The sequence below is a fragment of the Eubalaena glacialis genome, chromosome 8 (assembly GCF_028564815.1).
Source record: "Eubalaena glacialis isolate mEubGla1 chromosome 8, mEubGla1.1.hap2.+ XY, whole genome shotgun sequence".
In the NCBI taxonomy this organism is placed as follows: domain Eukaryota; kingdom Metazoa; phylum Chordata; class Mammalia; order Artiodactyla; family Balaenidae; genus Eubalaena; species Eubalaena glacialis.
The window spans coordinates 22,213,915-22,229,142 of NC_083723.1; the positions used below are offsets into that span (position 1 = coordinate 22,213,915).

Here is a 15,228-nt window from a genome sequence, read left to right on the forward strand (position 1 = left end):
AGTTCTGGCTAATTTTCTGCTCAGTGACCCTTTTGCTCCCGTTTAGTAAAAATCTTTAAATATGCGCTTCATAATTCATTTGAAAGCAAAATTTGCCTACGAAGCCATGGTGGGTTCCTTTGGTCGTCCATTCTCTGTGCCTTTGCTATGACAGGAAGACCCACATTGCGGCTAAAGGCATATTTTTTTATTTTTCACTTTAACTGACTTTAGACACCATGTGGGTGCATTCTGGCTATGACTTTCTCTCTTCTGTTTCCAAACATAAGATACTAAATTCTAAAAAGTAAATAAATTAGAAATATGGTCTGAATTGCTGTAGTATCCCGCTTGTCATCATAGGGCTTCAGCCAATGTCTATTTCTTTCTCCCATCTTTCACGGAGCGTTATCTGATTCCTCCATAAGTCTTGCTGGTATACGCACTGTCCATGTACAGTCATTGGAGCAAACATGGTTCAGGTGAAATACCAGTATTCTAAAAAACATTCTTAAAACTACAAAATAAATAAGGCTTTGGGCACTGTTTGGGAAAGTTTCTGTGGCAGATTGACAAATTCTACAATTTCTATAGCACAGAGATGGAGAAATTCACTGATTCCAGTTCATGCTTAGTAAAGCATTCACAATGTCTTGCTGTGACATTCATAAACCCTCAAGTCACTCTGTCAGGGATTTGTAAGACCGTAGAGCAGAAAATCACAGTGCCCATGAAATACTGAAAAGGCAGAAGGTAGTCCTTCACACCCCCGCCCCTTGAGTTATTTGTTATTCCGACACGGAAGACCATGGAGCAAACCCCCTGCCCTGGGATCAGAGGGCACCCTCTGCTCTCTGGGACTGGTGTGCTGATGTGACAGCACCTTTTGAAAGGTGTCCTCTGTTGACTTCTCCCTACTTTCTTAGGTAGCTTGGTCTTTGCCCTTTTGCTTTCTAGCCAGGACACCTTGTGCTCACTTGTTCCTCTCAATCTTCGTGAACCACCTAGATTCTGATCCCATCCCCTTACGCCACCTACAGTCTTCCTGGCCTTGACCTCTAGAGAGCTGTGTTTCCTGCCGGCGTTTGCCTCTCAACAAGGCTTCTGATTGAATCCTGTCCAGTCCCAGTGGTGTCCTTACCTGGGCTAATATTTATAAACACCTCACTACAGTAAGAAACATGAAAACAAAATCATTTTCTTTATATGGCAGAAGCCTTGTATCTCTGTTGGCCTTGACGAATGAGTGAATGTCTAACTGTATGAAAGGACAAGTCACGGAAGTATCAGTGGCAGGGTGGACATACAATCCACAACGGGATATCAAAGAGTAAAACAGAAAAAACCTGATCATGGTGTGGTTAATTTTTTTTAACCCCACCTTCTGATTCTAGGATGCACACTGGGAACAGAGAGCTTGTGAACAAGGCAAGTTGTCCTCTCCATGAAAACTCTAGAAGCTGTTTGCTTCCTGTAGAAGCTGGGGTAGTCTAATCATACCTCCTCAGGATTTTAGGGCAGGGCTGGGAGATGAAGGCTTTTCGCTAGATTCAGTACTTGAAGAATGAACTTGGATTCCTTCCAGATGGAGAGAATGAGAACTCACTATAATTAATGTATCACTTGTTACACAGAAGTGACTATCTTGATGTGGATTAGTTTAAGATGTGGATCACTAGGACGGAAGAGTGTCAGGAAGTGACACAGGACTGGGAGAAGGAGAGACCTCACTCAAGACAACATTTCCTTCTCCTGCCTAAGGATGTCATCAATCCTCTTTCAGAGGAGAGAGTGTATAAATCCAAATACAGTGGGTATGTGTTTATATATATATTTGTTTAAGTGAATAGCTTTGCAAACTATGTTCATTTCATAGGGTGATTAATTTATTAAGGGTTTATGCATGGAGGGTCTGCTTTCTAGGATGACAATAGTTTATATTTTTGAGCATGTAGAGGCTCTGCTTTAAGCCCGTTACATGGACTAAGCCACAGACTCTTCATAGTAACCATATGAGAGGAGTATTATTATTATCCCCATTTTATAGATGAACTTGAAATACTGAAAGCTTAAGTAGCTAGTGGAAGGTACTATAGCTAGTAAGGAGAAGAAGCACAGTTTGACTGTAGGCAGTAAGCCTTGAGAACCTGCACCCTAAACCATTATACCACACTGCCTGTCACCACAGTCCCTAGTCTGAAGAGTTTCTGGTAGATACATGGAGGATGTTAAATTCACAGTCCTCTATCTTCATTTAGCCTAGGACCTGGAACTCCAAGCCTTGGCTTTTGTAGGGATGTATGGGGTCAGGATTAATTGTAAACTGAGTTCATAAAACCTTTTTTGGAATTATTGAGTACAGATGCAATTACTGTAATGACAGCAAATGCTGTAATTATGCCAAATGGCGTCGTTTGTGTAAATGTGGTGCATATAAGGAAATCACTAGATTGCATAATTGTAGCACCAGGATGAGGATGCAAGATTCCTTGTTAAATTAGATAAAGATGTGTCTAACCAGAGAGCACAGATTCAACTCTGATGGTGAAAGGAAGGAATGATTTAGATTTTGGTCAAGATAAAACAAATTTCATTTTAAATATTTTTAAATACCTCTTTTCAAAATCACATACATCACTAAGTGGTTTAACTAGGCCCCTGTGAGACCAGTTTTCCCATCTGATATTCTCTGTGGACCAGATGAGCCGAATGCTAAATGAGGACATGCTTGGTGAGAATGTTCTGACAGCTCAGCCCCTCATCACCAGCTCCGGTTTCCTCATCTGTCTTTGAGAGGAACCTGGAGCTCAGGCATATTCCAGGGCTCAATAATATTTTATTTTCACAGGTCTTCAAATAATTTTAAAGTCATGTTATTTAATTAAGCCAGTTACTGCACTTGAAAAGTATGCAAAATTATATCTCCATTTCTAAAATAAGAAAATCAAGCAGTTAAATATTCCCTCCGTAAAAGAAAAAAGGGAAGCAATTAACCCAAGAATTCCCTACTCACTGGCCAAACCAGGGGCCACTGTTGTCTGAGCTGCTTACTGTGAGAGGAATGAAAAGTAGGTGGAAGATGGGATCCCCTGAGATTTTTGTTTTGTTTTGTTTTTGTTGTTACTTGAATCACTTTGCTAAGCTCTCTTCCAGTCATGAGTTTTAGCCATTCCAGTTAGGGTCGACTATTCTAACACACCATAGAATGGGATCCCAGAAAACCAGTCCCAGGTCTTGGGACTTGGATAATTACTAGTTTCAATCTAACGGCAAGTAAAGATCATCTCTAGCTGGGAGGGCAACTTGGCTAAACTTGCCTCACAAAAAGATTATTAAAATACCAGCCTCCTGGTATTTTAGCATCAAAATTTCAGGACAATTCATAAAGAAACTAGGCCCAGAGAGATTAGGTGATGGCAGAGTTCACCGGTTTCTGAAGATTCAGAAGCACCACTTTGACTGATTGTCAGGTTTGGAAGGAAAAAAAAAAATTTTTTTCACATGCACAGACACACACACATATTTAGCTCTGTATACATTAAAAAGTAAATATAAATACACAAATATATATACAGGTAAATTTCTTGTGGACCAGACTTAATTTGCAGGTCAAGACCTCTGGGCTTATAATTTGTACTGTTTTTAAAAATCCAATGTGATAAAAACGATAGTATTTCTGACGGGGGGTAAAACGAAGTTTTCTAAAGTATTTTCAGTACACCATACTGAATAGTGCTGATGCTTATTTTGTAAAAATATTAAAAAACAGACAGAATTGTCTTCATAGGAAAGTAAGACAAGTTATTCTTACACAGAGGATTTGCTCTTTTGACATCACAAATCTCAGAGGAGGAAGAGATTTTGAGGTCACCCAATTCAAATCTTACTTAATGGAATTGTAATACTAACTAGCAATAAAGAAGTAGAATAATTTCAACTTACAGGCTTTGGAGTTTTCCATGGAGAAAAGAAACCTGTAATAAAGAAAACAATATTTGAACTTTGAAAATATACCCCACTACCACTTAGGGGTGGCATGATATTTACATAACTGCAAGTTATTTTAAATCGGTTAATAGCAAACAACAACAAATTCTGCCTGGCTGCATAGTTTTTTTCAAGGGGGCCCAAATAATTTTATTGGAATTATATTAATGATTCTAGGAATATTTCCTTATTTGGCCTGAAGATTCTGAAGCCCAGTGACAGTGAATAACTGTGTGGCAAACGATCAGTCACTTTACAAGAGCTAAGACTGAGTCATCCTTAGGGATTTGTGTGGCACAGCCGTAGCTGGAGAGGGAGACGGAGGGAGAGGGAGAAAGAATACAGATAGAAATTTAGATATTTAAAGGTTAATACCTTTGCTTAGTATAAGAAATAATTCTGCTTTATGTACCTGCTTTGTGTGGTTAAAAAATCAATCAACAAGCCTTCATTAGTCCTAAATTTAAAAATAATGTATATACATATATTATGAATTAGATTCTATTATAATTGCTTATGGGCCTTTTCTCTGAGATCTTCTCTAGAGCAGATATCTATTTTATTATCCCTCTACCCTAGTGTTAGCCCAATGTTTTTCATGAAGAAGCAGCTCAAAGTCTTTGTTAATTGAATGACTCATGTATCATCAAAGCCAGGCTTTTTTCAGCTTATTGAGCTCTTTCAATTATCACAAATGGTGTGACAATTGGACTGACTCTGTTGTGATCCAAACGACCTTTAAGATAATTAAAAGTAGGGCTTCCCTGGTGGTGCAGTGGTTGAGAGTCTGCCTGCTAAGGCAGGGGACACGGGTTCGAGCCTTGGTCTGGGAAGATCCCACATGCCGCGGAGCAACTAGGCCTGTGAGCCACAACTGCTGAGCCTGCGCGTCTGGAGCCTGTGCTCCGCAACAAAAGAGGCCACGATAGTAAGAGGCCCACGCACCGCGATGAAGAGTGGCCCCCGTTTGCTGCAACTAGAGAAAGCCCTCGCACAGAAATGAAGACCCAACACAGCCAAAAATAAAAAAATAAATAAATAGATAATATCCTTTAAAAAAAAAAAGTAAAGGATAGATTAATTCCTTTTTCTTTTTTTCCCTTTATTGTTATTATTTTATCATATACTGACCCTAGCAAGCCAAAGCATGATCTAGCATACAAAACAAAATTACTTCCTTCTCATATCATCTTGTCGCTCTTTCAACGACTTCGCTCACGTTAATGTTAGGTGGAGTCTGATAAAATGCTTAATAAAAAATGGAATGTTGAAAATATGCCACATAATGTTTACAACCTTTACAAAACTGGGACTGGTACAAAATGGATTATGGGTTTCAACTACTCCCATTTATAGGAAATATCTGAAGAATCAAGACACAATTATCTAGATGTTAAAGCAATCCAACTCAGTTGTGGTGTAAATACTAACTGCACCTCAGCGCAACGTTGTAAAGAGTTGATGCTGCATTCTATGAAAAGAGCGAAAGTATGTAAATCCATCATGTTCCTCAGCTTTCCTTGAAACACAGAGCTAAACTTAATGCTTAAGTATAACAACTATCTTACTAAGGAGACGGGGAGAATTAGCTCACTTTCTCACACACTCTGTATGTATGTTCTTGTATCTCTTTCCAACTATTAAAAAGATTCTGTTCAATGTGTGGTTTGATTATAATTTAATTACAAGGATTTAATCACATCCTTTTTGGTAACAGCTGAGAGTAAAACTACAGATAAATAAATACATTTATCTCTTTGACTCAATCTGTAAAATGCCAATGAAAACAATCTGACCACTAATTAGAAAAGTGAAAAGCACTGTGACCTATTGGCCAATTAACGATTATTTTCATTGAAGGATAAAATATATTTGCTGTTTTATGGAATTGCCGGCACAGTTCTTTTGAGAAAAGATGTCATTTACACGTTCTCACAATGTCAAAACATTCAATTATTTCCTTTACTTTCTCTGTGTCCCTCAACTTTCTTCTTCTTGCAGTGCCAGAACGGATTTTGAATACTTGCTGCCTTACATTTGTTAGGTGCTGGGAGTTTCTTAGACTTACAGATGTATTGAAAATGGTTCCTTTTTATGGAGCTCTCATCTCCACATGGGGCATTATCTTAAAAGATGATTATTCCTCCTATGGAAAATGTATAATCATCAGACCTCTCAGTAGTTATGATGTCAGAACTAAAATGGCATAAAAGGGACATTAGTCAAGATCAGACAAGAAGAGAGGACCGTTTAATTTGACCACCTATCATCACAGGCACTTTGGCTTCCCCTTCTTTTGAGGCAGTTTTATTCAGTCTGACCTCAGACCACTGGCACGACCCAGGACTTCTTCACTGCGCCCATCATGGCAGTTTCTGAAATACGTCTAATGCTGAGCTGTGCCCAGGAGGCTTTGGTCTCTGAAGCAATGGTTGCCCTTTCTGAGTCATTGTCCAAAAGAAGCTGCTTGCTTCAGAGTAAGTAATTTTAGGTAGTAGAAATAGTATCAGAATAGATTTCCTTAAAAATAAATAACTTACGTGACAGAGTTTCTTTGGCAAATTATCAATCATGCTATAAACATTCAAATGAAGATGAATAGAAAACATCTATTTTGGGTATACCCAATTTGGCTCAATTAATCGAAAAGGTCAAGTTTTCTACATGATTAATCTCCAGTTTTCTGCTCAACTTCATTGGAAGAGCTACATAAACACTATAAGAGTGTGGGTCAAATTATTATATATTATAAATGTATGGTAACCTTTTGTAGGGTTTACCCCTCTAAGAAATCTAGTCTATTCCAATTAACATAAAAAAAACACCTAAAACAAAATAAAAACATTTAAATCCTTATTTCTGTAATTTTTCTTTTTCTGAAATCATTCTGGTTTGACATAGATCACAGAAGCAAGATAGGCTTGGTGTGTTGAGACTATTACTTTTGGGTGTCTCACCACCTACCTTCACAGGGGTATAAGAATAGGGATATAGATAACTTTTTCTTAAGCCCTTCAGAGCTGATAGTCCTTTTTACAAAGCCAAGTTCATAAATAAGAGCTTTTTCTTTAAAATGCTAATAAAGCTTCCTTTATATTTTAGTTTATTTCTGGCCTTTATTTTGCCTACTTCTATAGAAAGTGGAATATTACAATTCTCTTATGGAATTAAAATTTCTTTATAATGACTTGACCTCTGTTTTCCATACTGCTCATTTATTGAAGTGTGCTTGTGTGTGTGTGTGTGTGTGTACAAATGCAAACATTTATTTAACCCTAACTCTGAGACAACAAAAGTGAAAGACCTCAAGATACAGTTTTAAGCTAACTGAAACATGAGTAGGGACATTTTTAAAAGGGAAGAGAAAAAAATGGGAAAAGTTAGATGCAGCCAATAAGGAAATTTTGATGCATTTAATATGAAGCACAAAACTGAATTAGATCTATAAAATCTGTCTTCTTTAGAACAAGAAATAAAACTAAAATATATTTTTAATTCCTCATGTAAAAGCACAAGGAGATGGGCAGAGAAACAGAAACAGTGCAAATAGCTTACAGAAGAAATTCTAGTGCTTGAAAATGGAAGAGGAGAGAAGACAACACCAACTTCATATTGAAGTTTCAATTAAATTCTATATGTCAACTAAAGACAATTTTTAATAAATTACAGGAATATGGTTGCCAGATAAAATATAACATGCTCAGTTAAATTTGAATTTCAGATAAGCAATGAATGATTTTGTAGTATGTCCTGTATACTGACTGCATGCGACATACATTGCATAGGACATACTTCTATTAACAATTATTTGTTTATCTGCAATTCAATTTAACTGGGAAGCCTGTATTTTTATTTTTGCTAAATCTGAACACCCTATATAGGGACCACTTTATATATGACCTGGGTAACCAGTTAAAAATAAAAACACAATAGTAATGTCTACTGTAGGTAATATCCATTCAATTAAGTAAAAACCAAAAAATATTTAGTATTTCCTATTCTTGCACCCCCTCCAATGTTTTCTTGCTAGGAATCTTGCCTTGGGAGAAATCTGAGAACATTCTATGCATATCATTGGATTGTGTTGGTCACCTGTTCATTAGTAACAATGTTTGACTGAGGTCTCACCTCACCTGATGCAAACTCTGTGGGGACAATGTCAGTGTCACAAAGGACCGTTTTCATATTGTATGATGACTGGCTAGCAACACTGCCTTATCCCAAGGGGAAAGTTCCACAAAAGTGGCTTTTTTCAGAACCTACTTCTCCTGACACATGATACCCAAAATGAAAGAACATCAATATATTCACCGCAGCTCTGAAGGGAGAGTCATTTGTTAGTTGCATTTGCATTTGTGAGTTGTTTGGTAATAGTTTTTTGCTTGTTTGTTTGTTTGTTTAAATCATTATTCACAGGGCACATCACAAGATGACAAACTTTCTTAAAACCACCCCACTTCGAATAAGGGATCAAAATACAATAAAGAACAACTTAACAGAGAATCCCAGCATGATATCTTCAATTTGGAATAACGTCAGGGCAACTTTTTGGGATTTCTAGTAATTTCCCCAAACAGGACTAAATCTTTCAATATGCCTCTGTATTCCATTTGATATAGTGAACTACCATTTGCAGAATGTGAAATGCTTTCTTCTTCAACTGAAGTACTTGTTACAACATATGACTCTGACTTTGAAAACTATCATTAGTTTCATGTATTTTATAGAAAATTCTACAGTTACTACACATGACAGAGATGCAGAGGAAACACTTTCTATTTCTCTTTTTCTTTAAGCAACAGAAAAGGAGTAGGAACCTGTTTCAGTGAAGATGTCCATGACCTGGGTTATTAAAAGCTTTGTTCTATTTTGCTTGAAAAACAAGACACGACAATGTGAATATACTTAACACTACTGAACTGTTCACTTAAATATGGTTAATATGGCAAATTTGGTTATGTATATTTTATCACAATTTAAAAAATAAAAAATAAAGCAATAAAAAAAAGAGAGGAGGAAAAAGAAAGGGAGAACAAAAGTATGCACATATCACATGAATGCGAGGGAAAATAAAAAGAGAACGTAAGAAAGAGAATCTTTTTTCACAGTCCCTGTGGCATCCTGCTGGAGGACAGGGAACTCACATGGACACTCACACAGACCCTTTCACCTCTTAAGTTATTCTTTCTTATAAAGGATTGTAAGCAATATAGGAGACTCATGTTCCTACTACATCCTGAAAATATTTCAGGGACAGTGAGAAACTCTTCCAATAGAGGAACTCTTTTTTTTAAAGTTTCCTAAAGAGGGGAAGAGCCCCAGGGTTTTAAAAATCTCCAGTTAGGGCTAATTTAAGGGAGAAAAATACCACTAATAAAGTTAATCTTTAATTTAAAGATCCTCCCATTTCCCCACAGCCTGGCAAATTTTCCATCAGAAATTCAGCCGTTGGTAAATGTAAGCCAGCAGGGTAATGAGCTAATTTCCATTAAAACTAGTTCAGTGTTATTCACTTTTTTCCCGGTTTTTGATTGATCACGTATTTCTTATTAAAATTCATTAAATGAGTTAAACCCTGCAGTTCCTTTAATTTGTTTAAGCTATTTCGAATCAGTAAAAGGGCAATTTTTCTTAATGAAACTGACCTAGGCTAAGAAACGGCCTTCCCATTAAGATACTGCTGGTGGTACCCTAACCTCACATCACCATGTTTCAGCCAAGCAAAATATTCAATTTGCAAAGAAAATTTCAAATTAGTTGCCATCTTTGGCCTACAGAATCTCTTTTTATGTGGAGAGCTGAGGCTTTCTCTGCAATGCTTTAAAGATGGCCCTTTCTGCATCTTTTAAATAAAAGTGTTTTTCTTATAAACACTACAAAGCTGTTTTCAAATGGCCATTTCCCCCCAAGGCTTTGTTCTTTATGGAGAGAGCAATCCGACCATTTCAAGTAATCCCAATGAGTGTCTAGAAAGGATAAGCCTGCACATGTTGTCTTCTGATAAACTCAGTTACATAAAGGATATGTCCAAAATAAAGCAGGCCAGGTAGATACCCTTGAATGGGAATAAAGGAACAGACTGGAAGAGGAAGAATTGTGTCAGGGAGGCTAAAACTCAGAGTGAGGTGAGGCTTGCTGAACATATTAGCAACTACAAAGGGCTTTTTCTTTATGTCCTGAACAAGACCAAGGGCAGTGAAGAGAGAAACCGCTCTGTGCTTATGGTGCGCTATAAACAGTTGGCAAAGGAAATGTGGAAGGATATCAGTCCTGCAAATAGAAAAGCCAAATTCTGAGAGTAATTTTTTTTTACAATAATGAAAGCATAGCATTGTTTTTTGTTTTTTTTTTTGAGAAACCAATCTAGAAACATCTTTAAGTAATTTGAGATTAAACATCTTAAATTTAATCATTAAATTACATCAACATTAAATAAATATTTATTGAGTCGTGTGTGTCTCACAAGCACCACAGATTCAACAGAGCAAAATGGAAGCTTTGGCCTTCCCTCCCACATCTCTTCTCGTGTGTCCCCTATTTTGGAAAATTTCACTTGCCTTTCCAAGTTTTAAAAACAGGAAACTGAAAGTCATTCTTAACCTCCCTCTCTCTGCCTCACTTCCTTATCACCAAATTCTGTCTATTCTACCTCCAAAATCTATTGCAAATCCACTTCTCTCCATCTCCACAGACACCATCATAATCCACACTCACCATCATCTCTTACTTCAACCGAAGCAAGAGCAAATTTGCGGATGTCACAGAATCTGATCACGCTTAAAATCCTTCAATGGATTCCCACACATTTATGATAAAACACAAAACCTCCAAGGCTTTATATAATTTTGTCCCTACTTATTCCCCAGACACCTCATGGGTTATTCCCCTTCACTCACTGAACTTCCTTGAATAAACCAGGCTTTTCTAACCACAGGGCCTTTGCACAAGCTCCTTTGTTTACCTACCCTTTTTTTTTTTAATTCAATCGTTTTATTTTTTTTAACATCTTTATTGGAGTATAATTGCTTTACAATGTTGTGTTAGTTTCTGCTGTATAACTACCTACCCACCCTTTTTAACCCTTCACCAAACTATCTCTGACCCCTTCTTTATGTGTCAGCTTAAACACCACCTCCTCAGGGAAGATGTCCCTGACCTTTCATTTTAAATCGAAATTCTCCACTATAATTTTTCACTGCATCCTCTATTTTTACTTTATATGGCACTCATCACTATTTATAAATATACTTATGAAATCATATTTATGTAATTGTATTTGTGAGATTATTAGTTTAATGCCCATCTCCCCAGCTAAAGTATAAATTCCATTAGGGGAGAAATCATATCTATTTTGTTCACAATGTATTCCCAGTACTTAGCACAATGCTTGACACATAGTAGATACTTCAATAGACATATCTGATGAATTAATAATAGAAGTGAAGAGTGAGGAGGGTAGCATGAAAGAGAGTCACAAGATACTAAGGAGACTGACGAGGCATGGTGATTTGCTGGGGGTGGAGGAGTGGTATAAAGGAGAAGATGAAATCCATGATGACTTCTAACTTGGGAAACTATATGGATGATGGTGTCATTAGCTAAGGTATGAAATATAGGAAAGAGGTTTCTTTGAATGGAGTCTAGAAAGTTGGGTTATGGGCAAAATGAGTTTGACGTGCCTTTGGGAGTTTGGGTTCGTATGTAGCTGAACTACATTTTGAAGTTTGAACCAAAGTTAATTTGGGTTCAGGTTAAGACATGCAGTAGTTTGCTCTCTTTTCCGGTGCTCAGTAGGAGTGTCGTGATTAGAGATATCTCAGGTAAAACTTAAAACGATATACCAAAATTGCATAGCATGGGAAGAGAACTCCTCAGGGTATGTAGAATGAATGAATGTCTGGGAGCCAAGTAAACAGAAGGTTTCAAGAAGTAGTCAACAGAAATACTCATAAAACAAGGCTTTAAGTGGTTTGTGAAAGATGAGGGTCACAGGTGGCCTCAGTGGAAGCAGCTGATTGCTAGGACAGAGACAGAAATCAGATTTCAGGGGGTCTGAATGAATGGAAAGTGAGGAAGTGAAACTAAGAAGTGGCTATGAGGTAATAAAGCTGCCCATGAAGGGAAGATTTCTTTTAGGAGAAGCATACATTCAGATGAGAAGGTACCTGAACAGAGTCTGAAGATTCAGGAGAAAAGGGGATAATTGGTGGAATTATTTCATGACGAGATGAGAGATGGGATCTAGAGTGCAAAGGGGAGCAATTAACCTTAATTAAGAGAGAAAGAGCATCCAAGTCCTTATCAAGAGGCTGGAGCAGGTCTATGCGGGAAACCTCCAGGGTCTACACCATGGGGCAGGGATGGGACTGAGTAGGAGAATTTACTCACAGTGGCTGAAAGTGGCAAAATCAGTGGGGGTTTGTAGGGGCTCTGGGTATGCAGGGAAACTGGAGGAGAGAACAAAAATAACCTGTGTCAAAATGTTTGGTTCAGAGGGATGAGACAAAGATGCAAACAGAAAAATAATTTCTGAGACAGTATAGAGGAGAGGTTGTGCACACAGAATATGGGGTAAAACTGACTTGGGCTCTAGTCCCAGCTCCACCTGCCACTAGTTACGTGGTCTCACACATACTTGGGAGGGCGTGTACACCAGGATTAACTCCCAGGCTCTGAGTGAGACTCTGGATTTGCTCTGAGGCTCACACCTGGGTGGCCATTCCCTGATCTAAGGCTCAGATTCCTTGCCTGTAACAAAGTAAAGACAATAATACGGATTATTGCAGTGGGAACTAAATAAAACTGCACTTTACATTTTATCAATTAAAAATGGTACACTAGAGAGGGCAGACAGCAGAAGCAAGAAGAACTACAATCCTGCAGCCTGTGGAACAAAAACCACATACACAGAAAGACAAACAAGATGAAAAGGCAGAGGGCTATGTACCAGATGAAGGAACAAGATAAAACTCCAGAAAAGCAACTAAATGAAGTGGACATAGGCAACTTTCCAGAAAAGAAATCAGAATAATGATAGTGAAGATGATCCAGGACCTTAGAAAAAGAATGGAGGCAAAGATCAAGAAGATGCAAGAAATGTTTAACAAAGACCTAGAAGAATTAAAGAAGAAACAAGAGATGAACAATACAATAACTGAAATGAAAACTACCCTAGAAGGAATCAATAGCAGAATAACAGAGGCAGAAGAATGGATAAGTGACCTGGAAGACAGAATGGTGGAATTCACTGCTGCGGAACAGAATAAAGAAAAAAGAATGAAAAGAAATGAAGACAGCCTATGAGACCTCTGGGACAACAATAAACGTAACAACATTTGCATTATAGGGTTCCCAGAAGGAGAAGAGAGAGAGAAAGGACCTGACAAAGTAGTTGAAGAGATTATAGTCAAAAACTTTCCTAACATGCGAAAGGAAATAGCCACCCAAGTCCAGGAAGCACAGAGAGTCCCATGCAGGATAAACCCAAGGAGAAACACGTCAAGACACATAGTAATCAAACTGACAAAAATTAAAGACAAAGAAAAATTATTGAAAGAAACAAGGGAAAAACGACAAATAACATACAAGGGAACTCCCATAAGGTTAACAGCTGATTTCTCAGCAGAAACTCTACAAGCCAGAAGGGAGTGGCATGATATACTTAAAGTGATGAAAGGGAAGAACCTACAACCAAGATTACTCTACCTGGCAAGGATCTCATTCAGATTCAAGGGAGAAATCAAAAGCTTTGCAGACAAGCAAAAGCTAAGAGAATTCAGCACCACCAAACCAGTTCTACAACAAATGCTAAAGGAACTTCTCTAAGTGGGAAAAACAAGAGAAGAAAGGGACCTACAAAAACAAATCCATAACAATTAAGAAAAGGGTAATAGGAACATACATATTGGTAATTACCTTAAACGTGAATGGATTAATGCTCCAACCAAAAGACACAGGCTCGTTGAATGGATACAAAAACAAGACCCGTATATATGCGGTCTACAAGAGACCCACTTCAGACCTAGGGACACACAAAGACTGAAAGTGAGGGGATGGAAAAAGATATTCCATGCAAATGGAAATCAAAAGAAAGCTGGAGGAGCAATACTCATATCAGATAAAATAGACTTTAAAATAAAGAATGTTACAAGAGACAAGGAAGGACACTACATAATGATCAAGGGATCAATCCAAGAAGATATAACAATTATAAATATATAGGCACCCAACATAGGAGCACCTCAATACATAAGGTAACTGCTAACAGCTGTAAAAGAGGAAATCGACAGTAACACAATAATAGTGGGGGACTTTAACATCTCACTTACACCAATGGACAGATCATCCAAACAGAAAATTAATAAGGAAACACAAGCTTTAAACGACCCAATAGACCAGATAGATTTAATTGATATTTACAGGACATTCCATCCAAAAACAGCAGATTACACTTTCTTCTCAACTGCTCCTGGAACATTTACCAAGATAGATCATATCTTGGGTCACAAATCAAGGCTTGGTAAATTTAAGAAAACTGAAATTGTATCAAGTATCTTTTCCGATCACAATGCTATCAGACTAGATATCAATTACAGGGAAAAAATCTGTAAAAAATACAAACACATGGAGGCTAAACAGTACCTAACTAAATAACCAAGAGATCACTGAAGAAATCAAAGTGGAAATCAAATAATACTAAGACAAATTACAACGAAAACACGACAATTGAAAACCTATGGGATGCAGCAAAAGCGGTGCTAAGTGGGAAGTTTATTGCAATACAAGCCTACCTCAAGAAACAAGAAAAATCTCAAATAACAATCTAACCTTACACCTAAAGGAATTAGAGAAAGAAGAACAAACAAAACCCAAAGGTAGTAGAAGGAAAGAAATCGTAATGAGCAGAGCAGAAATAAATGAAATAGAAACAAAGAAAACAATAGCAAAGATCAATAAAACTAAAAGCTGTTCTTTGAGAAGATAAACAAAATTGATAAACCATTAGCCAGACTCATCAAGAAAAAGAGGGAGAGGACTCAAATCAATAAAATTAGAAATGAAAAAGGAGAAGTTACAACAGACACTGCAGAAATACAAAGCATCCTAAGAGACTACTACAAGCGACTTTATAAAATGGACAACATGGAAGAAATGGACAAATTCTTAGAAAGGTATAACCTTCCAAGACTGAACCAGGAAGAAAGAGAAAATATGAACAGACCAATCACAAGTAATGAAATTGAAACTGTGATTAAAAATCTT

The 15,228-nt window shown here is 37.4% G+C and overlaps 1 protein-coding gene across 5 annotated transcripts in view; it reads right to left on the reverse strand.

The window, feature by feature from the left end:
* Positions 1-15,228, reverse strand: part of MAGI2 (membrane associated guanylate kinase, WW and PDZ domain containing 2) — a 1,327,276-nt gene that overhangs the window by 167,408 nt on the left and 1,144,640 nt on the right. For all 5 annotated transcript variants that reach the window (XM_061198469.1, XM_061198467.1, XM_061198466.1 and 2 more), the window contains one exon: positions 3,922-3,953. In XM_061198469.1, coding sequence (XP_061054452.1) covers positions 3,922-3,953 — 32 coding nt within the window. The remainder of the gene's footprint in view (positions 1-3,921; positions 3,954-15,228) is intronic.